This window comes from Molossus molossus, unplaced genomic scaffold (genome assembly GCF_014108415.1).
Source record: "Molossus molossus isolate mMolMol1 unplaced genomic scaffold, mMolMol1.p scaffold_m16_p_2, whole genome shotgun sequence".
Taxonomy (NCBI): Eukaryota; Metazoa; Chordata; class Mammalia; order Chiroptera; family Molossidae; genus Molossus; species Molossus molossus.
In genome coordinates, this window is record NW_023425355.1 from 94,105,635 (window position 1) to 94,131,930 (window position 26,296).

The 26,296-nt window shown below is 39.4% G+C and overlaps 1 protein-coding gene across 1 annotated transcript in view; it reads right to left on the bottom strand.

Annotated features, from left to right (window-relative positions):
• F8 (coagulation factor VIII) overlaps window positions 1–26,296 on the bottom strand; it is a 272,819-nt gene that overhangs the window by 113,974 nt on the left and 132,549 nt on the right. The window contains exons 11-12 of the mRNA XM_036270458.1: window positions 3,874–4,088; window positions 1,679–1,829 (exon numbers count right to left, since the gene is read on the bottom strand). Coding sequence (XP_036126351.1) covers window positions 1,679–1,829; window positions 3,874–4,088 — 366 coding nt within the window. The remainder of the gene's footprint in view (window positions 1–1,678; window positions 1,830–3,873; window positions 4,089–26,296) is intronic.

Here is a 26,296-nt window from a genome sequence, read left to right on the forward strand (position 1 = left end):
CTGCTTGGGCTGGGGCACTGCTCTTGATCAGCTTCTGCTAATGCTGCTGGGAATGGGTTTTAGCTGCCGATATGTGCTGCTGATTCCTGGGGTGCACGAGTCCCTCTGGTGCTCTGCTAGGGTGTGTGGGACCCGCTGGTATGTTTTTGGGGTGCATGGGGTTCTACTAGTACACTGTTGAGGTCTGTGGGTTCCATTGGCATGCTGCTGGGCTTCATGGGTCCCTCTGGTACCCTACTGGGGTGCGTGGGTTCCACTGGTGCCCTGCTGGGGTTTGTGGGTTCTTCTGGTATGCTTCAGGGGTGTGTGGGTCCTGCTGGTGTGCTGTTGGGGAACCCTGCTGCCTGGTGGAGTTCAGCTTCTGATCAGTCACTGCTGGGGGCAAGTGTCAGCTCCCGGTTTGCATTGCTACTGCTGCCAGGGGGTACTCTCAGCCTCTCAGGTCCCAATCCTTTACTGCTGTTGGGGGCTGAGGATGCTCCACACTTGGGATTTTGCTGCTGCTGGGCAGAGGGGCTCCACTTCAATTCTGCCTCTGCAGTTGTCAGGGGTAGGTCTCAACTGCCGTAGCCTTGCTGCTTGGGCTGGGGCACTGCTCCTGATCAGACTTTTCTGATGCTGCTGGGGATGGTTTCAGCTGCTATTCTGAACTGCTAATGCCTGTTGGGGATGGGACTCTACTCCATCCAGTCACTGTTGCTGTGGGAGAAGGTGCTGAACTCCCAAGCTGGTGCTAGTGTCCCCATGAGCCTGGGTGGGCTGCTGTGCTGCTGCAGGCCTGATTCTTGGGCAGGCTGATGTTCTGCCCCAGGACGCGAGCCTGGGCATGCCTGGGGCATGGGCAGGCCGCCACACCACTCCAGCCCTGGAGCCTGGGCAGACCTGGAGCCTGGGCTGACCCCTGCACTTCCATGGGCCTGGAGCCTAGGCGAGCCAGCTACTGCTATTGGGGGTGGGGCTCTGACTGGCTGGTTTCTGCTATTGCTGCAGGCACCTACTATGTGCTGACTGTGCCAACACAGCTGAGTTTACAGGGCACTCTAGTGGACTCAGGTCGCTCAGCCCCAACCGCTCCCCATTTCCTCCTCCCAGGGAAGACCCAGGATCCTCTAAAATGGTGGGGCCTCCCGGCCACCAGCAAGGGAAAGTTTGCTGATGTGCTGCTTACCATGGTAGCTGGCTGCTTTCCGTCCACAGCACAGGAACCTTTTGCCCCATGTCTCTGCACTGCTCAAGGTTGGTTGTCCATGTTCACATTCACTCATGTTCTCTCTCTCATACTTTCTCACACTCTTACACATTGACCCACACTCTGGTCCTGCCCATTGCCATCTTTTTTGCTTTATATATTTAATTTTTGATTCTTACTTGGTGTACAGTTCTAGGAGTTTCAGCATAGATATGTGTGTAACTACCAGCACAGTCAGAATGAAAGCTGTCTTATTTGATTTATCCTTTAAAAATAAAGTTCTCTGAATATATGATGCATTCTAAAAGAAAAAATGTGTTTTATGATAATATGAATCTATATAAAATTGTATATGTTCATATGTAACAATTTTTAAGGAACTATGACTCTCACATGGCATATAAATCAATCCATGATATGGACATCAATTTGCTGGCTTCAATTTCTCTGTATCTATTACCTGTTAGACTCAGGTTCTGCTTTACTTACTGTGCATGATGTTGGAAACTTGGAAGTCTGGATCCTGGGGATGCATCCCATCTGCATTGGGGAGGAAGCGCTGCATATTCTCTGTGAGGTACCAGCTTCGATTCTCATCAAATACAGAAAACAGGATGACATTTCTCTTGTCTGACATCATCTGTTAATTACATGCATTGAAAGAAGGAAATACTACTACTATTGTCAGGTAGGAGTTTGCAGTCTACAGTAGAAGTGATAGCATGCATATGATATATCTATAATCCCTTGGTTCAATTCCATTTCTCCATAGGGTCACTATTATGGTAAGTACCAGAGGTTTGAAATGGGAGTGGGTACTATGAACAGTAAGTATGTTAGTCACTTGCTAACTGAATCTTCTAAGATTTAGTGTGTAAACCTCACTAATATGTATCAATTTCATTTTGCCTAACCTATCACTACAGAAACTAAAATGCTTAGGGGAGAAGATTAAAGTATATATAAATACATTTTAGTCCTTTTAAAAAAAAAACAGTGAAAAAAACTATAATTGGGAAAAATTTGTCAAGACAGGTACTTGGGCAAATGTATGCCTCTCTGGGTTTATATACCACATGTTTTTCCTACATTAAAATTCATGTGCTTTAGTCTCTAAACCAATGAAATGTTTTCAGACTAGTAGAAATCCTATGTATCAACCATCCTAGGGAAAAGAGATTTAGAGGGATATGAGCATAAGTACCAGTGGGTAATTTTTATTGACTGTCATTTTTTATGTTAAATTTGTGAAATTTACATTCTATTCAATATATCTATTTGCTCTATATAAAATGTTTTTCATTATTAGCCATCAAATAGAAATCTTATGTATCATAAATAACTAAATGGACATGTAGTCAAGCCTCAGTAATATGGCAATGAGTTTTTGTGAAGAAGTAAGGTTTTCTTCATCAGAGAATTTAACTTTATTTTTTCAAGTAGCAGAAGTGGTCCAAATTGTAGTCATATTCTGAAATATATCTATCATTGTATTTTGCTCAACAAATATTTATTGAACTCTAGAGAAGTCTAGGCTGTAATAAGATTTGTGCGGCATCTAAAAATAAGTGATAATGGCCTGGCTATTTTGGCTCATTGGTTGAGCATCGACCCGTCCACCAAGAGTCACTAGTTCAATTCCTGGTCAGGGCACATCCCCAGGTTGTGGGCCAAATCCCCAGTGGGGAGCATTCAGGAGATGGCCAATTGATGTTCTCTCTCATCGATGTTTCTATCTCCCTCTCCCTCTCCCTTCCTCTCTCCCAAAAATCAATAAAGAACATGTGTCCATCAGTAGACGAATGGATAAAAAAGCTGTGGTACATATACACAATGGAGTACTATGCAGCGGTAAGAAAGAAAGATCTCTTATCCTTTGAGACGACATGGAGGGACCTGGAAAGTATTATCCTAAGTGAAATAAGCCAAGCAGAAAAAGACAAATACCACATGATCTCACTTATATACGGAATATAATGAACATAACAGTCTGAGGAATACGGTAGACCCAGAAACATGGAAGTAGGACACAGACTGATATCCCTCAGAAGAGGGGGTGGGGGGGGTGGGAAGAGATAAACCACAGAACTTATATGCATGTATGCAAGACCAATGAACATGGACAAGTAAGCCGGGGACAGGGTGGGGGTGGGGTGGGGAGGGGGGTGCCAATGGGGTAAATAAAAGGTGAAATATCTGTAACAAAAAAAATAAATAAAAAAAATATATATATATAGTTGATAGTCAATAAAAAAAAAGAAAAGAAGTTGCTATCTCACAGACACTAAATCTGAAAAAAGTACTGCCTGATTTTGATCTAATAAAAAACTTGACTGTATTTGAAAAAAAAAAAATCAATAAAGAAAAAAATTAAAAATGAGTGATAATTGAGCATGTTAAAATAAGCAAGATCACCTACAGAGAGTGGAATTTTAGACTGGGTATGAGTATTATAGAAATAACATAGGGCCCAGGTCTCCTATCCATCCAGCAGGCAAGATTATTACACCAAACTCAAAATCAATTAACAGATGTGAGACACCAAACTTACTTCTTTTATTGCTCAATATCACATGCTACTGGGAGATATACACTGATAGAGTATAGAAAATATGTGGAAGTTCATATATGTCATAATTCCATTTTTAGCTTCAAATCCAGCACTTAGAAAGAGAAGAACTCACCTGGTTTCCCCTTTGATCTACAGATTCTTTGTAGCAGATGAGAAGAGGGCCAATAAGTCCTGAAGCTAGATCTCTCTCTTGATTTACGAAGCTTGAGTAATATCGAGTCAGGCACCGAGGATCTGATTTAGTTGGCCCATCTTCTACAGTCACTGTCCATTTATATTTGAATATCTCTCCTGGCAGAATTGGCATATCTTTCAGATGTTTCACACCTACCCACATCCAAATCCCAAAATAACTTGATTAGAGTATAATAAGCCACATATTGGTAATCATGTTGCTGTTGCAAGGGCTCTACAAATCTATATGTACATATAACATTTCTCAATATGTGGAAACTAAATTTGCACCTATTATAAGTTTAAAATCCCTACAATCTTTTACAATAAAAATGAGCCCAGGAGATTTTTGCTAGTACGTTAATTCGAATTGAAATCAGCAGGTCTATTTACTATTACAAATATAGAGAAATAATAGATAATAATTTTTATACATTTTAGAGAGTGGAAGGGATAATAATTTTATACATTTTAAATACATAGCTGAAAATGTATGCAGAAGCAAAAAACAAACAAACAGACAAAAAAACCTCAAGTGCTAAAATAAAGAGAGACATCAAAGTCAGAGTGGTAAGCTACAGCTGATAACCCAGTTGACCATGAGAGTTTCAGGCCTGAATATATGCCAAAGGACTGTGCACTGAAGTTTTAACTCACATATGGTAACAAGAGATGTGGTATCTGACCCCTGTGAGGAACAGGAATAAGAATTGACACCTGATCTCATGCTAATGGGTCTTCAGGATAAGAAATGTTTGATTTTAGAAAAACGCGGTATTGCATCCTCTAACAACCACATCAAAGTTACAACTAAACTACAGAAAAACCATCATTAAAAACCACCTGAAATCAAGCTGAATGGAAATCCTACAACTACAAAATTAAAGCAGTAGCCACATCAAGACTAGTAAGAGGGGCAGAGGCGCAACAGGCTGGTCGCACACGCACATGTGGCAGATAAAAATCAGAAGGATACCTCGGCTGGGAAGGTCCTCCCTGAGGACTGAGGGGTCCCTGTCCCACACCAGATGCCCCGCTCAGAGTTCCAGTGCCAGGAAGAGAACTCCCCATAACTTCTGGCTGGAAAAACCAGTGGTAACTGAGGCTCAGGGAACATGACACGGTTGGAGCCCCAGGCAGCTCCTTAAAGGGCCTGTGCATGGACTTATCGAACTCACTCCCTCTAAGCTTGGAGGGGAGGCAGCTCAAGGGGCACCAGAGACATACAGAGAAGAACTGAGCTGTTTGGCACTGGAGCGAGGGCTGGAGAGGGGGATTTCTCCAGGACAAACATGCTGTCAGGGGCCTTTGTTCCTTTGGTGAGCCTTTCCTGAGGTGGCAGACAGCAGCCATATCTGGGACTCCAGCAACCTGGCTCACACTGGTAGCCTCGCCCTGGTGATTCCCTGAGGCCCCGCCCGACCCAACTTTCAGGCCCACCCAAGCTGTTGCCAGTTGCTTCACCATAAAATTGGCCTGTCTTGGATCCTGCTTCAGGTTTTTCCTAAATTCTTTCAAACAAGCAGCATCTGGTCTCAGCTAGCCCCATACCTCTCGTTAAGTAATACATAGAAACAAACACAGGGAGGCAGCCAAAATGAGGAGACAAAGAAAAAGGTCCCAAATGAAAGAACAGAATAAAACCCCAAGAAAAAAACTAAGCAAAATGGAGATATGCAACCTAACAGATGCTGAGTTCAAAATACTGCTTATAAGGATGCTCAATGAACTTAGTGAGAACCTCAGTAAACTTAGGGAGGGCCTCAAGAGCATAAAAAAGGACCAGTCAGAAATTATGGATGCACAGTCAGAAATGAAGGAGGTATTAACTGAAATAAAGAATAATTTACACAGCTTCAATAATAGAGTTTGTAAACCCAAGGAACAAACCATTGATATGGAATATAAGGAAGCAAAAAAACAAAACAAAAAAACTCCCAATCAGAACAGCAAAAAGAAAAAAGAATCCAACAAAATTAGGATAGTGTAAGGAGCCTCTGGGACAACTTCAAGTGTGCCAACATTCACATCTTTGGGGTGCCAGAAGGAGAAGAGAGACAACAGGAAATTGAAAACCTGTTTGAAACAATAATGGCAGAAAACTTTCCTAACTTGGTGAAGGAAACACACATACAAGTCCAGGAAGGACAGAGAGTCCCAAACTAGATGAACCCCAAGAGGCCCACACCAAGACACATCATCATCAAAATGCAAAAGTTCAAGACAAAGAGAGAATCTTAAAAGCAGCAGGAGAAAAGCAGTTAGTTACCTACAAGGAAGTTCCCATAAGGCTGTCAGCTGATTTCTCAAAAGAAACTTTGCAGGCCAGAAGGGAGTGGCAAGAAATATTCAGAGTGATGAAAAGCAAGAACCTACAACCAAGATTACTCTATTCTGCAAAGCTGTCATTTAGAATCGATGGCCATATAAAGATTTTCCCAGACAAGAAAAAGTTAAAGGAGTTCATCACCACCAAACCATTATTATATGAAATGATGAAGGGTCTTTTTGAAGAAAAAGATAAACTATATGAACAAACAAAATGGCAAAGAATACATATCTATCGACAATGGAATCTACAAACAAAATAAACAGGCAGAACAGAAACATTCTCATAGATACAGAGAACATTTTGCTGGTTGCCAGATGGGAGGGGGACTTGGGGGAATGGGTGGAAAAGGTGACGGGATTAAGAAGTACAAATTCATTGCTAGACTGACAAACCTCAAAGGGAAAGGGGTTGGGGGGTGGGAAGAAATAAACCTAAGAACTTATATGCATAACCAAGGGACACAGACAATAGTGTGGGAAAAGGCGCGAGGGGGGCGGAAGTGGGGAGGAGGGGGTCAATGGGGGAAAAATGAGGAACATCTGTAATACATTCAACAATAAAGATAAACAAAATAAAAATAAAAAAAGAAATGTTTGATTTTAGTAATTAAAACTCACTTTTGGGTGTACTTAATACTGGAAGATCCAGTCTAAATAAAAATTTCCACTTTATATCTATTCTAAGCTCTCCCTCATCCATATTAGATTAAGCTTGACCTATGGTTAGGGTACCTAATGAAATAATAGTGTGGTATGTTCTTTAACTATTTCTCAGCCTTTTTTCTTCCTTCTTCCAGTATCTGAGAGTGAGGGTAGACAAGTATTAGAGGAAAGGGCCATAGACTTTTGCTTAATAGATCCTACTGTTTAAGTATTCTCTCTTAATATATATATATATGTATATATATATATTGAGTACTCTCTCTCTTTGAAAACACTATTTGGTAACCAGTGGTTTCTGTATGGCAGGTGCCCCAACATTCATCTTTTCTTAGGACACATGTACATTTTGGAGTCATTATGGGGCCTCGGCACTGTATAGTTCCTTGACATAAGACATGCTTAATTCAGCTCTTCTTGCCTCCAGTGATATATCCAAGAACCTATTATTCCTAGTATTTTCTCATTCTGCCAGGCTGCCTTCTCAGGCAGAGTATCTTTATAAAGAAATCAAGTGAGCTACTTTTAACATTGTTCACTTGTTACAGAGAAAACTCATGCATCCTTGCCATGCCAAACAGCAGAAGGGCAGACTGCCCCACTCTTACCCTCTCTTCTTGTCTGCTAGTATGGGCAGTACCGCCTACAGAATTCTCCAGGTAAAAAGCAAGTCACCAGTAACTATGTTTGTGCATGTCTCTAAATTTCAAGGTTCACATTCAATATTTCCCCAGAATTATGTTACTATGCTCTTCTCCCATAAAGTAATGTAAATCAAGCTGGAATTAGAATTATCATCAGCAACAATGATTATTAGAAAACAGTAGATGGAAAACTATTTATAATCAGCCTATCTATACATCACATGATACCAAAGGACTCATGTTTACCCTCTAGGTACTAATGTAGTCAGAAGTTACTTGAAGATATACTCGAGAGAAAAACAAAAGAAATAAAAAATAATAATGTACAAAATAAGAGAGGTAATGGCACTAACATACAAATCCAAAGGAAAAAGTTCAAAGATGGCAGCTTTGTAGCTGGCTTAGAAAGCATATAACCCAAATTAGAACAATAAGCTGGTGAACTACAAGAATGTGTTTAAGAAGACAAAAAGACTGGATATCAAGCAATAAATGGAATGCTTAAGAAGCTAGAAGACCTAAGGTATATGGTGAAGAGGCATACATTTCTTTTAATAAAATAAAAGAAAGTCTTTCTTCAGGAATACAAACACAAAGTTACAAATAAGCATGGCCCTACTATAAAACAAACTAAAATTTAACATGATTTTGAACTACTAGTAGAGAATAAGGAAGTATACTCCATTTGACCTTCATAGTAAAATCACTGGAACTGTAGACAAAAGAGTAATCACAGAGTATCACATAGTTTTGCAGTATACTCATATATTTACAATAAGAAATACATACTAAAATAGTATCAATGCTGTTTTAAAAAGTTTTAAAGTTTAGAAAAATATATATACAAGGGAAGGAATTATTTAACAATATGGTACAAAAGTACATGTCTTCAACTTTAGTTTTATATAAGTAAAGGTATGGCTGGAAGCAGTTGAGAAATGGAAGAATTAGAGGCAAGAAAAAGGGAAAGAGCACTGTTATTAATACTCTTAACTTATAAATTATATAGCCAAGAAATATTCAGTCATGAAAATATAAAAGTGAGTGTTTAGTATGTTTTAAACATTCTAATGATAGCCAATTGAGGAACTAAAAACACTGATAAAAATCTAAAGCAACTGGAGTGGAAAGAAGCACAATGCTAAATCCTCATTTAACACAAAACAAAATAAATATATAATGTTTAAAGTTGAAAAGCAAAAGATTAGCATATAAGTAACTTTTTAGAGATATAGAGAAAACCACCAAAAATATAAAGCAGAAATGCTTAAAAATGGAGGCTGCTAGGGAGTGGGATTTATAGCCCTTCTGTATTTTTAAGCATCTATTATTCTGATAAAGTAAATATTCTACCAAAAGTAAAGAATAGAAAGAATATGCATAATAGCCAATCGACTAAAAGGAAATATATATGATAAATAAAACTACTTACAAAAGAAATAAAATGGTAAATATAATTCTAAAAATATAAAATTACTGGAATAAATACAAACATATCAGTAGTGACACAAATGTGTCAAATAGGGCTAAAATACCCTATTGAAAGATGGAGATTGATATAAAAACAAAACTCAGATATGCAAGGGTGGGCAAAAAGAGCATTACAGTTGAGAGTACATGAAACAATTTACTCTTGTATTATTGTTTATTAATTATTGTATTATTTATTTGTATCACAACTGTAAACCTACTTTTGTCCACCTTTATATGCCCTTTACATGGGTCAGTCCTAATATAAAATAAATAAAAACATGGGAGCCCTGGCCGGTTTGGTTCAGCGGTTAGAGCGTCGGCCTGCAGTCCTGAGAGACCCGGGTTTGGTTCCCGCTAAGGGCACGTACCTCGGTTGCAGTTTGTCCCCGGCCCTGGTCGGTTGTGCGGGTGGCAGCCACTCGATGTGTTCCTTTCACATCGATGTTTCTCTCTCTCTCTCTGTTCCTCTCTCTCCCTCCCACTCTACCTGAACAAAAAATGGAAAAATGTCCTCGGGTGAGGATAAAAAAAAAACAAAACATGGGGAAATAACATGGAAAAGATAAACTAAGATTGTGTAGCAATACTAAAATTAGCAAAATAGAATTCAAGTTGAGCATAGAATAGAACCAAGAAAGATATTTTCATTGATAAACAGTGCATTGCAGGAGACAGATATGTCATGAATCTTTAAATAACAAACAGAGCTTCCTGTCAAGATGGCAGCATAGGTGAACTTGGTATTTGCCTCCTCCCACAACCACATCAAAATTACAACTAAATTACTGAACAACCATCATTCAGAACCGTCTGAAATCGAGTTGAATGGAAGTCCTACAACTACAAAATTAAAGAAGTCACATCGAGACTGGTAGGAGGGGCAGAGGCTGGTCCCACACCCATGTGTGGAGGATAAAAATCAGGATGAATATCTCAGCTGCGAAAGTCCTCCCTGAGGAGAGAGGGGTCCCTGTCCCACACCAGGCCCACCAGTGCCAGGAAGAGAAGTCCCCATAAATTCTAGATATGAAAACCAACAGGAATTGAGGCTGAGGGAGGCTGAAGCTTCTGGAGCCCCAGGCAGTTCCTCTTAAAGGGCCCATGCATGACTTACTTGGACCCATTGCCTCCAGGCTCCAGCATGGGGGAGGCAGCTTGAATGGCACCAGAGACAAATGGGGAAGAATTGAGTTGTTTGGCATAGGGTCAAAAGCTGGAGAGGCAGCTTTCTCTGGGACAGATGTTCTGGTGGAGGCCATTGTTCCTAGGGTGAGCCCTTCTCCACCAGGCTGGCACATGGCCGCCATATCTGGGACCCCAGCAACCTGGCTCATACTGTTTGCTCTGACCTGGTGATTCCCTGAGGCCCTGTCCCACACAACTTTCAGGCCCACCCAAGCAGTTTCCAGTGGATTTTCCATAGGATTGGCCTTTCTTGGCTCCATCTTCAGATTTTCCTAAATTCTCTCAAACAAGCAACACCTGGCCTCAGTGAGCCCCATCTCATTAAGTGGCCTCAGGCCCAGCACTAGAAGTCCGCCAGCCTTGGACCACAGCTTGGCTCTGCCTGGGCAACTTCAAGCCCAGCACAAGAATCAGCCACCCACAGATCACTTTGTAGCTTATGTCTGGCTGCCCCCCACCGCGGTAGGACACAGACTGTGGCTGATCTTGTCCCAGAGCCAGCACACCCAGTGGACAGCTTCAGACCGTATTAAAGCACCACCACCCAACCACCTCCACAAATGACAAAATCAAGGAGTGAACTCATGGGTACCAGAGCCCTGCTGAAGTAAGTCTTGCTTTATGTGATAGGCCACTGCACAGCTAGTTCTTCAAGGTAGTCAGAAGTCAGTGGACAGTGGGCACAGCCAGTCCTTACAGCTGATCAGCCTGAGTAAATCTCTCCCATTGACATGCCAACAACAATCAAGACTCAATTACAACAGAAAGGTGTGCAAGCCACATGAGGGGTGCACATCAAAGGCCCAGCTAGGGTGATCAGGAAGGCTGTGCCACTGAACCCTACAGGACACCTACTACAACAGGCCACCCTAGGAAGCCTAGGAGACATAGCAACTCTACCTAATACATAGAAACAAACACAGGGAGGAAGCCAAAATGAGGAGACAAAGAAACATGTCCCAAATGAAAGAACAGAACAAAACTCCAGGAGAAGAACTAAATGAAATGGAGATAAGCAATCTAACAGATGCAGAGTTCAAAACACTGCTTATAAGGATACTCAATGAACTTAATGAGAATTTCAATGAACTTAGTGAGGACCTCAAGAGCATCAAAAAGGACAAGTCAGAAATAAAGGATGCACTAATTGAAATAAAGAATAGTTTCCACGGATTCAATAGTAGAGTAGCTTAAACCAAGAGGCAAACCATCAATTTGGAATATAAGGAAGCATAAAAAATACCCAATTAGAACAGCAAGAAGGAAAAATAATCAAAAAATAAATGAGGATAGTGTAAGGAGCCTCTGGGACAACTTCAAGCATACCAATATTTGCATCATGGGGGTGCCAGGAGAAAAGAGAGAGAAAGAAATTGAACATTTATTTGAGAGGTTCAAAATTGCAGCAGAGTGAATGGAAGCTACACAGACCAACTCCCAGGACCAAATTGGAATCACAATGAAAATACAGACAAATCATTGGGGAAAAGCAACAGAAAAGCAGTTTGCCAGGACCATATAAGCAGGGACACTGAATCAATCCTGTGAGGAGCACCCTCATGGTTAAAATCTCAAGCTGGCTCCACAGTGCAGAGGGCTGGGACAGAGAACTAAATTAGCCACAACCAGACAGTTTGGACTCCAGCAGAGGGAGGGTGGACTGGACTCAACTGTGTGGGGATATTCAGGATTTGGAGGGTGCTCAGAGCTTTTGCTGTGTTGTGACCACACAAAACGGTGGGCATGTTATTCTTTCCCAGTGCTCTGCAGAGAGGCAGTGGCCCCTCCCTTGGAGATTCAACCCCACCCAGGTGGGCCAAAGAAATGCAAATGGAGGCTCATTAACAACCAGCATCTGCACCACCCTCAGGAAATCCCCTTACTCTGAACACCTGAGGGAGATTTCATTCAACTGAGAATGAAAGGCTCTTCAAGTAACCAAGACTAATAGCCTCCAGAAAAAAAGCTAGAGGATAACTGAACCATTCCTGGGTTTGCAAATCTACCCAGGAAAGTAAGACTTGACAGTGGGGTTCACAAGAGACCCACCTCACAACAAAAGACTCACATAGGTTGAAAGTGAAGGGATGAAAAAAAGTCTTCCAAGAAAATGGAAAGGTAAAAAAAGCTGGGGCAGCAATACTCATATCTGATAAAATAGATTTTAAAATGAAGGCCATAACTAGAGACAAAGAAGGTCACTACATAATATTGAAAGGATCTATCTAACAGGAAGATATAACCTTGGTAAACATATATGAACCCAATATAGGAGCACCAACGTATATTACAAATCTTCTGGAAGGCTTCAAAGGAGAAATCAACAGCAATAAAATCATAGCAGGGGACTTCAACACCCTGCTGACCTCACTGGATAGATCTTCTAGACAAAAAATTAACAAGGAAACACAGACTCTAAATAAAGCATGAGATCAAGTGGATTTCATAGATATCTACAGAGAGTTACACCACAAAACTGCAGAATTCACATTCTTCTCAAGTGCACATAGGACATTCTCAAAGATAGACCACATGTTAAGGCACAAACTAAGTCTCTACAAGTTCAAAAAGATTGAAATCATATCAAGCATCTACTCAGATCACAATGGCATAAAACTAGAAATAAATTGCAACAAGAACATGCAAAAACATTTGAACACATGGATGCTAAATAGCACGTTATTAAACAATGAATGGAGGAGAAAAAAATGGCGGCAGAGTGAACGGAAGCTACACAGACCGTCTCCCAGAACCAAACTGGAATTACAACTATAACACAGACAAATTGACGGGAAAAAGCAACAAAAAAGCAGCTTGCGAGGACCATATAACGAGGGACATTAACTCCATCCTGATAGGCTTGCAAAGGTGTGAGACGGGGGCTGGGAGCCCATGGTCGGCAGTTCGGCAGCGGCCTTAGCTGGGAGTGGCACCCTCGGGTTACACTCCCAAGCGGCTCCAAAGCGCAGAGCCGGGACAGAGGCTAAAAAAGCCACAGCCACTCACCTTGGGCTCAGGCAGAAGGAGGGCAGACTGGACTGGAACTGTGTCGGGACACTCAGGATTTGGGGGGCGCTCAGAGCTTTGGCTGAGTGCAGCCACTCAGGACAGTGGCCACATTGCTCCTTCCCAGGGCTCTGAGGAGAGGCAGCAGCCCCTCCCTCGGAGATCCAACCCCTGCCTGTGGGCCACTGAAGAGCTAATTGAGGCTCATTAACAACCACCATCTGCCCCACCCTTGTGAAATCCCCTTGTGCTGAGCACCAGAGGGAGTTTTTCAATCAACTGACAACCCAAAACTCATCAAGTAACCTCGACTGCCAGCCTCCAGGCAAAAAGCTAGAGGATAACAGTACCTTTCCTGGGCTAGCAACTTTAACCAGGAAAGTAAGACTTGACAGTGGTGTTTAACGTGGGTCCTCCCTCACTCATCTAAACACAGGAGAGGGAGCCACAAACAGCAGAACACCAACACCCAAGGGAAAACTTGACAGGCTCCAAAGCCCACAGTGATAGCCAAAATGGTGAAACACAGAAAAAGAAGCCAAATGAAAGAGCAAGAGACCTTCTCCGAAGATGAGATCAATATGGAGCAGTTAGGCATGTTAACAGAGCAAGAATTCAGAGCCATGATCTTGAGGAAGCTGAACAGCATGAGTAAGGACATAGAGACACTGAAAATAAGCCAATTGGAAATTAAAAACCATCAAGAGGAGATAGAAAATGACATATCAGAAAGGAAAAACACATTGGAAGGTTTAAAAAGCAGAGAAGAGGAAGCTGAGGACCGGATCAGTGAATTAGAAAACAGGGTAGAAAAAATCAACCAATCAGAAAATCAAAAGGAAAACAACTATTAAAAAACAGGAAGAAAGCTTAAGAGAACTATGGGACAACTGGAAACATAATAATATTCGCATCAGGAGTCCCCGAAGAAGAAGAAAATGAGCAAGGTATAGAGAATATATTAAAAAAAAAATAGTGAGAGAAAACTTCCCTAATTTAGTGAAGGAAGAAGGCATTCAAGTTCAAGAAGCACAGAGAGTCCCAAGTAAGAAGAACCCAAACAGGCCCACACCAAGACACATAGTAATTAAAATGCCACAAATTAAAGACAAAGAGAGAATCCTAAAAGCAGCAAGAGATAAGCAACAGGTTACCTACAAAGGAAACCCCATAAGGCTCTCAACTGACTTCTAAAAAGAAACAGAACAGGCCAGAAGGGAATGGCATGAAGTGATCAAAGTCATGAAAAACAAGGATCTGAATCCAAGACTACTCTACCCAGCAAGGCTATCATTCAAAATAGAAGGTCAAATAAAGAGCTTCCCAGACAAAAAAAACTGCTAAGGGAATACATTAGCACCAAACAAGCACTGCAATAAACGTTAAAAGGACTGCTATAATTAGCAGGAGAAATGGGAAGAAAAATAGAACCACACTAAACAAAAATGGCAATAAATATGTACATATCAATAATCACCTTAAATGTAAATGGATTGAATGCTCCCATAAAAAGACACAGAGTAGCTGATTGGATAAGAAAGCATGACTCATCAATATGTTGATTGCAAGAGACCCACCTCACAAAAAAAGACTCACATAGGTTGAAAGTGAAGGGATGGAAAAAAATATTCCAGCAAATGGAAAGCAAAAAAAAGCTGGGGTAGCAATTCTCATATCTGATAAAATAGATTTCAAAATGAAGACCATAACTAGAGACAAAGAAGGCCACTACATAATATTGAAAGAATCTATCCAACAGGAAGATATAACCTTGATAAACATATATGCACCCAATATAGGAGCACCAAAATATATTTAAAATCTTCTGGATAACTTTCAAGGAGAAATCGACAGCAATACAATCATAGCAGGCGACTTCAACACCCCGTTGACAGCACTGGATAGATCCTCTAGACAAAAAATTAGCAAGGCAACAGAGACTCTAAATAAAGCACTAGACCAAATGGATTTAATAGATATCTACAGAGAATTACAGCCCAAAACTACAGAATACACATTCTTCTCAAGTGCACAGGGACATTCTCAAAGATAGACCACATGATAGGACACAAACTAAATCTCTACAAGTTCAAGAAGACTGAAATCATATCAAGCATCTTCTCAGATCACAATGGCATGAAACTAGAAATCAATTGCAACAAGAATATGCAAAGACACTTCAACACATGGAGGCTAAATAGCATGTTATTAAACAATGAATGGGTCACCGAGGAGATCAAGGAAGAAATTGAAAATTTCCTGGAAACCAAGGAAAATGAAGACACAATAACACAAAATCTATGGGATGCAGCGAAAGCAGTTCTGAGAGGGAAGTCCATAGCACTACAGGCCTACCTCAAAAAACAAGAAAAATTTCTAATTGACTGTTTAACCTCACAACTTAAAGAATTAGAAAGCAAACAAAAAGAAAACCCCAAAGCAAGTAGAAAGATGGAAATAGAAAAGATCAGAGCAGAAATAAATGATATAGAGACCAAAAAAAAAAAAAAAATACAATTCAGAGGATCAATGAAACAAAGAGCTGTTTTTTTGAAAAAATAAACCAGATTGATGGACCCTTAGCTAGACTCACCAAGAAACAAAGAGAGAGAACCCAAATACACAAAGTCAGAAATGAAAGAGGAGAAGTAACAACCAACACCACGGAAATGCAAAAGATTGTTAACAACTACTATGAACAACTATATGGCAACAAATTCGACAATCTAAGCGAAATGGACAAATTTCTAGAAACACACAGTCTCCCAAAACTGGACCTGGAAGAGATAGAAAACTTGAACAGACCAATAACAACTAAGGAAATTGAAGAGGTAATCAAGACTCTCCCAGCAAACAAAAGCCCAGGCCCAGATGGCCTCACGGGGGAGTTTTAGCAAACATTCAAAAAAGAACTAACACCCATTCTCCTCAAACTATTACAAAAAATTCAAGAAGAAGGAAGACTTCCAAACACGTTCTATGAGGCCAGCATAATTCTAATTCCAAAAACAGAAAAAGACACTACGAAGAAAGAAAACTACAGGCCAATATCCCTGATGAACATAGACACCAAAATCCTGAACAAAATATTAGCAAATCGGATCCAGAAATACATCAAAAAAATTATTCACCATGACCAAGTGGGATTCATTCCAGGGATGCAAGGCTGGTACAATATTCGCAAATCAATAAATGTGATACAGAAAATAAATAAGATGAAGAATAAAAACCACATGATAATATCAATAGATGCTGAAAAAGCTTTTGACAAAATCCAGCATCCATTTCTGATAAAAACGCTCAGCAATGTGGGAATATAGGGATCATATCTCAACATTATAAAGGCCATGTATGAAAGACCTACAGCCAACATCACACTTAATGAACAGAAACTAAAAACATTTCCAATAAGAATGAAAACAAGACAGTAATGTCCACTTTCGCCATTCTTATTTAACATTGTACTGGAAGTCTTAGCCATAGGAATCAGACATGAAGAAAAAATAAAAGGGATCCAAATTGGAAAGGAGGAAGTGAAACTGTCATTATTTGCAGATGACATGATATTATACATAGAAAACCCTAAAGACTCCATAAAAAATCTACTAGACTTAATAAATGAATTTGGCAAAGTAGCAGGATACAAAATTAATGTCAAGAAATCGACGACATTCTTGTACACCAATGATGAACTCACAGAAAGAGAAACTGAAAAAACAATACCATTTACCATTGCGCCAAAAAAATGCAGACACCTGAGAATAAACTTAACCAAAGAAGTAAAGAACCAATTCGCAGAAAACTACAGTCATTGAAAAAAGAAATAGAGGAAGATATAAAAAAGTGGAAGCACATACCCTGTTCATAGATTGGAAGAATTAACATCATTAAAATGTCCATACTACCCAAAGCAATCTATAGATTCAATGCAATCCCCATCAAAATACCAACGACATATTTCATAGAACTAGAACAAATACTTCAAAAGTTCATATGGAACCAAAAAAGACCCCGAATAGCCACAGCAATCTTGAAAAAGAAGGACAAAGTAGGTGGGATCACAATACCATATATCAGGTTATAGTACAAAGCGACTGTAACCAAAACATCCTGGTACTGGCACAAGAACAGGCATATAGACCAGTGGAACAGAACTGAAAACCCAGAAATGGACCCAAGGCAATATGCTCAATTAATATTTGACAAAGGTGCCAAGAGCATACAGTGGAGTAAAGACAGCCTCTTTAATAATGGTGTTGGGAAAATTGGACAGCTACATGCCAAAAAAATGAAACTAGACCATCAACTTACACCATACACAAAAATAAACTCAAAATGGATAAAAGACTTAAATGTGACCCGTGAATCCATAAAAATTCTAGAAGAAAATGTAGGCAACAAAATTTTGGATATCATACGAAGCAGAATTTTCACTGATACACCACCTAAGGCAACAGAAATAAAGGAGAAAATGAACACATGGGACTACATCAAACTCAAAAGCTTCTGCACAGCAAAAGAAACAATCATCAAAATGGAAAGGCAACCCACTGTATGGGAGAACATCATTGCCAATGATGTATCAGATAAGGGGTTAATTTCCAATATATGTAGAGTGCTCATATAACTCAACAAAAGGAAGACAAAGAACCCAATTAAAAAATGGGCAGAGGAACTAAATAGACACCACTCCAAACAGGACATAACAATGGCCAAGAGACATATGAAGAAATGCTCATCATCACTAATCATCAGAGAGATGCAAATTAAAACAACAATGAAGTATCACCTCACACCTGTCAGAATGGCCGCCATCAACAAATCATCAAACAACAAGTGTTGGCGAGGGTGTGGAGAAAAGGGGACTCTAATATACTGCTGGTGGGAATGCAGACTGGTGCAACCACTATGGAAAACAATATGGTGTTACCTCAAAAAATTACTAATTGAACTTCCATTTGATCCAGTGATCCTGCTTCTAGAAATACACCCTACGAAGCCTGAGACACCAATCAGGAAGCATATATGTACCCCCATGTTCATAGCAGCACTATTTACAATAGCTAAGATCTGGAAACAGCCCAAGTGTCCACCAGTAGACGAATGGATAAAAAAGCTGTGGTACATATACACAATGGAGTACTATGCAGCGGTAAGAAAGAAAGATCTCTTATCCTTTGAGACGACATGGAGGGACCTGGAAAGTATTATCCTAAGTGAAATAAGCCAAGCAGAAAAAGACAAATACCACATGATCTCACTTATATATGGAATATAATGAACATAACAGTCTGAGGAATATGGTAGACCCAGAAACATGGAAGTAGGGCACAGACTGACATCCCTCAGAAGAGGAGGTGGGGGGGTGGAAAGAGAAACCACAGAACTTATATGCATGTATGCAAGACCAATGGACATGAACAAGTAAGCCGGGGATGAGGTGCAGGCCAGAATGGAGTGGCAAGAAATATTCAGAGGGATGAAAAGCAACAACCTACAACTGAGATTACTTTATCCTGCAAAGCTGTCATTTAGAATCGATGGCCATATATAAGAGTTTCCCAGATAAGGAAAACCTAGAGGAGTTCATCAACACCAAACCCTTATTATATGGAATGTTGAAGGGTCTTTTTTAAAAAAAAGAAAAAAATTATGAACAAACAAAATGGCAATGAATACATATCTATTGACAATTGAATCATCAAACAAAATGAATGAACAGAACAGAAACATTCTCATAGATACAGAGATCATTTTGTTGGTTGCCAGATGGGAGGACGATTGGGGGAATGGGTGAACAAGGTGAAAGGATTAAGAAGTACAAATTGGTTGAAGGAAAAGGGGAATGGAGAATGGGAAAAGATAAACCAAAGAACTTAAATGCATATATGCATAACCAATGGATACAGACAATAGTATGGGGAACGCAGGAGGGGGGTGGGCGTGGGGAGGAGGGCATCAACATTGGGAAAAAGGGAAGACATCTGTAATACAGAAAACAATAAAGATAACTTAAAAAAATAAACAAACATAGCAAATAAAAACTGAAGTTGTGCACTATTGTGAAATGAAAGTTAAAGAGATTACTAGATATGAAAAGCATGGAATGTAGCCAAACACTGTATTCAGAGAAAAAAATCTATGACCTTAAATGAATTTACAAGGAAAAATAATGCCTATAATTAAGTAAACAAGAAAGATCAATGATAGGTAAGTGATAGATAGATAAATGAAGGTAAACAACCAAGCAGAAAAATAATCAAAGGAGAAATGAACAGGAAATTCACAGTAGAAGAAACCCAAATGGACAATAAAAATGTGAAAAGATAGTCAACTCTACAACAAATTAAATTATTAAAATTAAAACAGCAATGAGACAACACTTTTAACCCACCAGATTGGCAGTATTTTATTTTTTAAATTTTTCATTTATTAATTTGTTTTTGTTACAGATATTTCTCATTTTTTCCCCATTGACACCCACCTCCTCTTCGCCCTGAACCATCTCCAGCTTTGTTGTCTATGTTAATTGGTCATGCATACATGCATGTAAGTTCTATGATTTATCTCTTCCCCCACAACTCCTGCCCCGAGGCTTGTCAGTCTGTACCCCACCTCCATGTGTCTGGGTTCATTTTATTCAGCAGTTTGTTTAGTTCATTATATTCCACAAATAAGTGAGATCATGTTATATTTGTCTTTCTCTGCTTAGCTTGTTTTGCTTAGCATAATACTCTGCAGGTCCTTCCATGCCATCTCTCAAAAAATAAGAGATCTTTCTTTCCTACAGCTGCATAGTATTCCATTGTGTACATGTACCGCAGCTTTTTAATCCACTCATCTACTGATAGACACTTGGGTTGTTTCCAGATCTTAGCTATTGTAAATAGTGCTGCTATGAACATAGGGATACATATATTCTTTCTGATTGGTGTTTCAGGTATTTTAGAGTATATTCCAAGAAGTGGAATCACGGGGTCAAATAGCAGTTCAATTTTTAACTTTTTGAGGTAACACCATAGTGTTTTCCACAGTGGCTGCAACAGTCTGCATACCCACCAGCAGTATACTAGAGTCCCCTTTTCTCCACACGTTCACCAACACTTGTTGTTTGATGATTTGTTGATGGCGGCCATTCTGACAGGTGTGAGGTGATACCTCATAGTTGTTTTAATTTAATATTGGCAGTATTTTATTTATGTATTTATTTATTTTTATTAATTTTTGTTACAGATGTTTCTCCTTTTCCCCCCACGGATTCCCCCCTCCCCGTCCCTCCCTGCCCTTTCCCCAGTTTGTTGTCCATTTCCACTGTTCATGCATACCTGCATATAAGTTCTGTTGGTTATCCCTTCCCCAGCACACCCCTATTTAGGGGATTGTCAGTCTGTATCCCACTTCCACGTCTCTGGGACTACCCCTTCCTCAGACTGTTATGTTCATTATATTCCACAAATAAGTGAGATCATATGAAACTTGTCTTTCTCTGTTTAGCTTGTTTCACTTAGGATGATACTTTCCAGGTCCCTCCATGTAGTCTCAAAGGGTAAGAGGTCTTTCTTTCTTACAGCTGCATAGTACTCCATTGTGTATATGTACCACAGCTTTTTTATCCATTTGTCTACTGATGGACACTTGGGCTGTCTCCAGATCTTAGCTATTGTAAATAGTGCTGCTACAAACATGGGGGTACATATATTCTTCCTGATTGGTGTTTCAGGCTTCATAGGGTGTATTTCTAGAAGCAGGATCACTGGATCAAATGGAAGTTCAATTTTTAATTTTTTGAGGTAACACCATATTGTTTTCCATAGTGGCTGCACCAGTCTGCATTCCCACCAGCAGTGCACTAGAGTCCCCGTTTCTCCACACCCTCGCCAACACTTGTTGTTTGATGATTTGTTGATGGCGGCCATTCTGACAGGTGTGAGGTGATACTTCATTGTTGTTTTAATTTGCATCTCTCTGATGATTAGTGATGATGAGCATTTCTTCATATGTCTCTTGGCCATTTGTATGTCCTGTTTGGAGAGGTGTCTGTTCAGCTCCTCTGCCCATTTTTTAATTGGGTTCTTTGTCTTCCTTTAGTTGAGTTGTATGAACTCTCTCTATATATTGGAAATTAACCCCTTATCTGATACATCATTGGCAATGATGTTCTCCCTTACAGTGGGTTGCCTTTCCATTTTGATGATTGTATCTTTTGCTGTGCAGAAGCTTTGAGTTTGATGTCATCCCATGTGTTCATTTTCTCCATTGTTTCTGTTGCCTTAGATGAGATGTTCTGCTGCGTATGATGTCTGAAATTTTGTTGCCTACATTTTCTTCTAGGATTTTTATGGATTCATGAGTCACATTTAAGTCTTTTATCCATTTTGAGTTTATTCTTGTGTATGGTGTAAGTTGGTAGTCTAATTTCATTTTTTTGCATGTAGGTGTCCAATTTTCCCAACACCATTAATTATTATTATTTTTGTCCTCCCCCCAGAACACTTCTTGATATTTTGTTCAGATAGAGTGGGAGGGAGAGAGAGAGAAAGAGACATGGACATGAATGGGACACATCAAGTGGTGGCCACCCACACGACCCAACCAGGGCCGGGGCAAACTGCAACCAACGTATGTGACTTTAGTGCCAACCGAACCTGAATCTCTCCAGATCACAGGCCAATGCTCTAATCACTGAGCCAAACTGGCCAGGGCCCAACACCATTTATTTATTTATTTTTATTTATTTTATTAGTGATATATAACCTAGCAGGAACTGAACCTGGGACTCTCTGGTCTGCAGGCTGACGCTCAACGGCTGATCCAAACTGGCCAGGGCCCACCAACACCATTTATTTATTTCTTTATTTCTTTTTTTATTTATTTATAAAGGAGTTATATATTTATTTATTTTTATCCTCACTCGAGGACACTTTTGCATTTATCTTCAGATAGAGTGGGAGGGAGAGAGGGGGGAAGAGAGAGAAACATCAATGTGAGAGAGACACATGGAGTCCAACACCATTTATTAAGGAGGCTGTCTTTACTCCACTGTATGATCTTGCCACCTTTGTCAAATATTAATTCAGCATATTGCCTTAGGTCCATTTCTGGGTTCTCTGTTCTGTTGCACTGGTCTATATGCCTGTTCTTGTGCCAGTAGCAGGCTCTTTTGATTACAGTGGCTTTGTAGTATAACCTGAAATCTGGTAATGTGATCCCTCCTACTTTGTTCTTCAATCTTTTAAGATTGCTGTGGCTATTCGAGGTCATTTTAGGTTCCATATTAACTTTTGAAGTATTTGTTCTGTGAAGTATGTAATTGTATTTTGATGGGGATTGCATTGAATCTATAGATTGCTTTGGATAGTATGGACATTTTAATGATATTAATTCTTCCAATCCCTGAACAAGGTATGTGCTTCCACTTTTCTATATCTTCCTCTTTTTTTTTTCTTTTTTCTTTTTTTTTTTTTTTTGTCAATGACTTGTAGTTTTCTGTGAAGAGGTCCTTTATTTCTTTGGTTAAGTTTATTCCTAGGTGTCTTAAATTTTTTGCCGCAATGATAAATGAGATTGTTTTTTTAGTTTCTTTTTCTGAATTCATCATTGGTGTATAAGAATGCCATCGATTCCTTGACCTTAACTTTGTATCCTGTTACTTTGCCGAATTCATATATTAAGTCTAGTAAACTTTTGATGTAGTCGTTGGGGTTTTCTACGTGTAGTATCATGTCATCTGCGAATAATGACAGTTTCACTTCCTCCTTTCCAAATTGAATCCCTTTTATATTTTCTTCATGTCTGATTGCTGTGGCTAACACTTCTAGTACTATGTTATGTAAGAATGGTGAAAGTGGGCATTCTTGTCTTGTTCCTGTTCTTAAAGTAAATGCTTTTAGTTTTTGCCATTGAGTATGATGTTGGCTGTAGGTCTTTCATTTATGGCCTTTATTATGTCGAGATATGATCTCTCTATTCCCAGATTGCTGAGCGTTTTTATTAGAAATGGTTGCTGGACTTTGTCAAATGCCTTTACAGCATGTATTTATATGATCATATAATTTTTATCTTTCATTTTGTTTGTGTGGAGTATCACATTTATTGATTTGTGAATATTGTACCAGCCTTGCATCCCTGGGATGAATCCCACTGGGTTATGGTGAATTTTTTTTTTTTTTTTTTGATGTATTGCTGGATTTGATTTGCTAGTGTTTTGTTCAGAAATTTGGCATCTGTGTTCATCAGGGATATTGGTCTGTAGTTTTCTTTGTTTGTAGTATCTTTTCCTGGTTTTGGAATTAGAATTATGCTGGCCTCATAAAACAAGTTCAGAAGTCTTCCTCCTTTAATTTTTTAAAATAGTTTGAGGAGAATGGATATTATTTGTTCTTTGAATGTTCGTTAAAATTCCCCCATGAAGCAGTCTGGGCCCGGGCTTTTGTTTGCTGGGAGAGTCTTGATTACATCTTGAATTTCTTTTGTTGCTATTGGTTTGTTCAAGTTTTCTATCTCTTCCCGGTCCAGTTTTGGGAGACTGTGTTTCTAGAAATTTGTCCATTTTGCTTAGATTGTCGAATTTGTTGCCATATAGTTGTTCATAGTAGTTGTTAACAATCTTTTGTATTTCCATGTTGTTGGTTGTTACTTCTCCTCTTTCCTTTCTGATTTTGTGTATTTGGGTTCTCTCTCTTTGTTTCTTGGTGAGTCTAGCTAAGGGTCCATCAATCTGGTTTATCTTTTCGAAAAACCAGCTCTTTGTTTCATTGATTCTCTGAATTGTTTTTTTGGTCTCTATGTCATTTATTTCTGCTCTGATCTTTACTATTTCCTTCCTTCTACTTGCTCTGGGGTTTTCTTTTTGTTTGCTTTCTAATTCTTTAAGTTGTGAGGTTAGACAGTCAATTAGAAATTTTTCTTGTTTTTTGAGGTAGGCCTGTAGTGCTATGAACTTCCCTCTCAGAACTGCTTTTGCTGCATCCCATAGATTTTGTGTTGTTGTGTGTTCATATTCATTGGCTTCCAGGAAGTTTTCAATTTCTTCCTTAATCTCCATGGTTACCCATTCATTTTTCAATAACATGGTATTTAGCCTCCATGTCTTCAAATGTCTTTGCATGTTCTTGTTTCGATTGATTTCTAGTTTCATTCCATTGGAATCTGAGAAGATGCTTGAAATAATTTCAATCTTCTTGAACTTGTAGAGACTTAGTTTGTGACCTAACATGTGGTCTGTCTTTGAAAATGTCCCTGTGCACTTGAGAAGAATGTGAATTCTGAAGTTTTGTGGTGTAATTCTCTGTAGATATCTATTACATGCATTTAATCGAGTGCTTCATTTAGAGTCTGTGTTTCCTTATTAATATTTTTTGTAGATCTATTCAGTGATGTCAGTGGGGTATTGAAGTTTTCTGCAATTATTGTATTGCAGTTGATTTGTCCTTTGAAGTCCTCCAAAAGATTTTTAATATATGTTTGTGCTCCTATATTGGGTGCATACATATTTATCAAGGTTATATCTTCCTGTTGGATAGATCCTTTCAATATTAAGTAGTGGCCTTCTTTGTCTCTAGTTATGGCCTTTATTTTGAAATCTACTTTATCAGATAAGGTATTGCTAACCCAGCTTTTTTTTGCTTTCTCTTTGCTTGAAATATTTTTTTTCCATCCCATTGCTTTCAACCTATGTGAGTTTTTTCTTGTGAGGTGGGTCTCTTTTAAACAACATATATGTGAGTCATGCTTTCTTATCAAGTCAGCTACTCTGTGTCTTTTTATCAGAGCATTCAAACCATTCATATTTAAGGTGATAATTGATATGTACTTATGTATTGCCACTTTTGTTTAGTATGGTTATATTTTTCTTCTTATTTCTTCTACTAATTACAGCAGTCCTTTTAGCATGGCTTGCAGTGCTGGTTTGGTGTTAATATATTCCCCTAGCCTTTTTTGGTCTGTGGAGCTCTTTATTTGACTTTCTATTTTGAACAATAGTTTTGCTGGATAGAGCAGTCTTTGATTCAGTGCCTTGTATTTCATGACCTTGATTACTTCATATCCCTCCCTTCTGGCCTGTAGTGTATCTGTTGAGAAGTCAGCTGAGGGCCTTATGGGGTTTCCTTGGTAGTTTACCTGTTGCTTATCTCTTGCTGCCTTTAGGATTCTCTTTTTGTTGTTGATTTTTGGCATTTTTATTCCTATGTGTCTTGGTTTGGGCCAGTTTGTGTTCTTCTTACTTGGGGCTCTCTGTGCTTCTTTAACTTGAATGCTTTCTTTCTTCACCAACTTAGGAATGTTTTCTGTCACTATTTCTTCAAATATATTCTCTAACTCTTGCCCATTTCTTCCTCTTCGGGGGCTCCTATGATGTGAATATTATTCTGTTTCCAGTTGTCCCACAGTTCTCTTACGCTGTCTTCCTGATTTTTAATTGTTTTTTCCTTTTGGTTTTTTGATTGGTTGATTTTTTTCTATCCTGTTTTCTACTTCACTGATCCAGTCTTCAGCTTCCTCTAGTCTGCTGGTTAATCCTTCCAATGTGTTCTTAATTTCTGCTATGTCATTCTTCATTTTCACTTGCTTGGTTTTCAATGTTTCTATATCTTTACTCATGGTGCTGATGTCCTTACTCATGCTGTTGAACCTCCTCAAGATGATGGTTCTGAACTCTACCTCTGATAATTTGCTTAGCAGAATTTCATTAATATTACCTTCCATAAAGTTCTCTTGTCCTTTCTTTGGGGATTTGTTTCTTTGTTTCACCATTTTGGCTATTCCAGTGAGTTTTGGAGCCTGCCAGATTTTCCCTGTTGGTGTTGGTGTTCTGCTGTTTGTGGCTCCCTCTACCGTGTTTGGATGAGCCTGGGTGGGTCCACATTAAACACCACTGTCAAATTTTATTTTCCCTGGTAGATTTGTAAGCCATGGAAAAGTTCAGTTAACCTCTAGCTTTTTCCTGGTGGCTAGTAGTCTCAGCTACTCAGTGCCTTGAAGTGTAGCCCTGGTGTTCTGCATAAGAGGATTTCCAGAGGGTGGGATAGATGCTGGTTGTTAATGAGCCTCAATTTACATTCC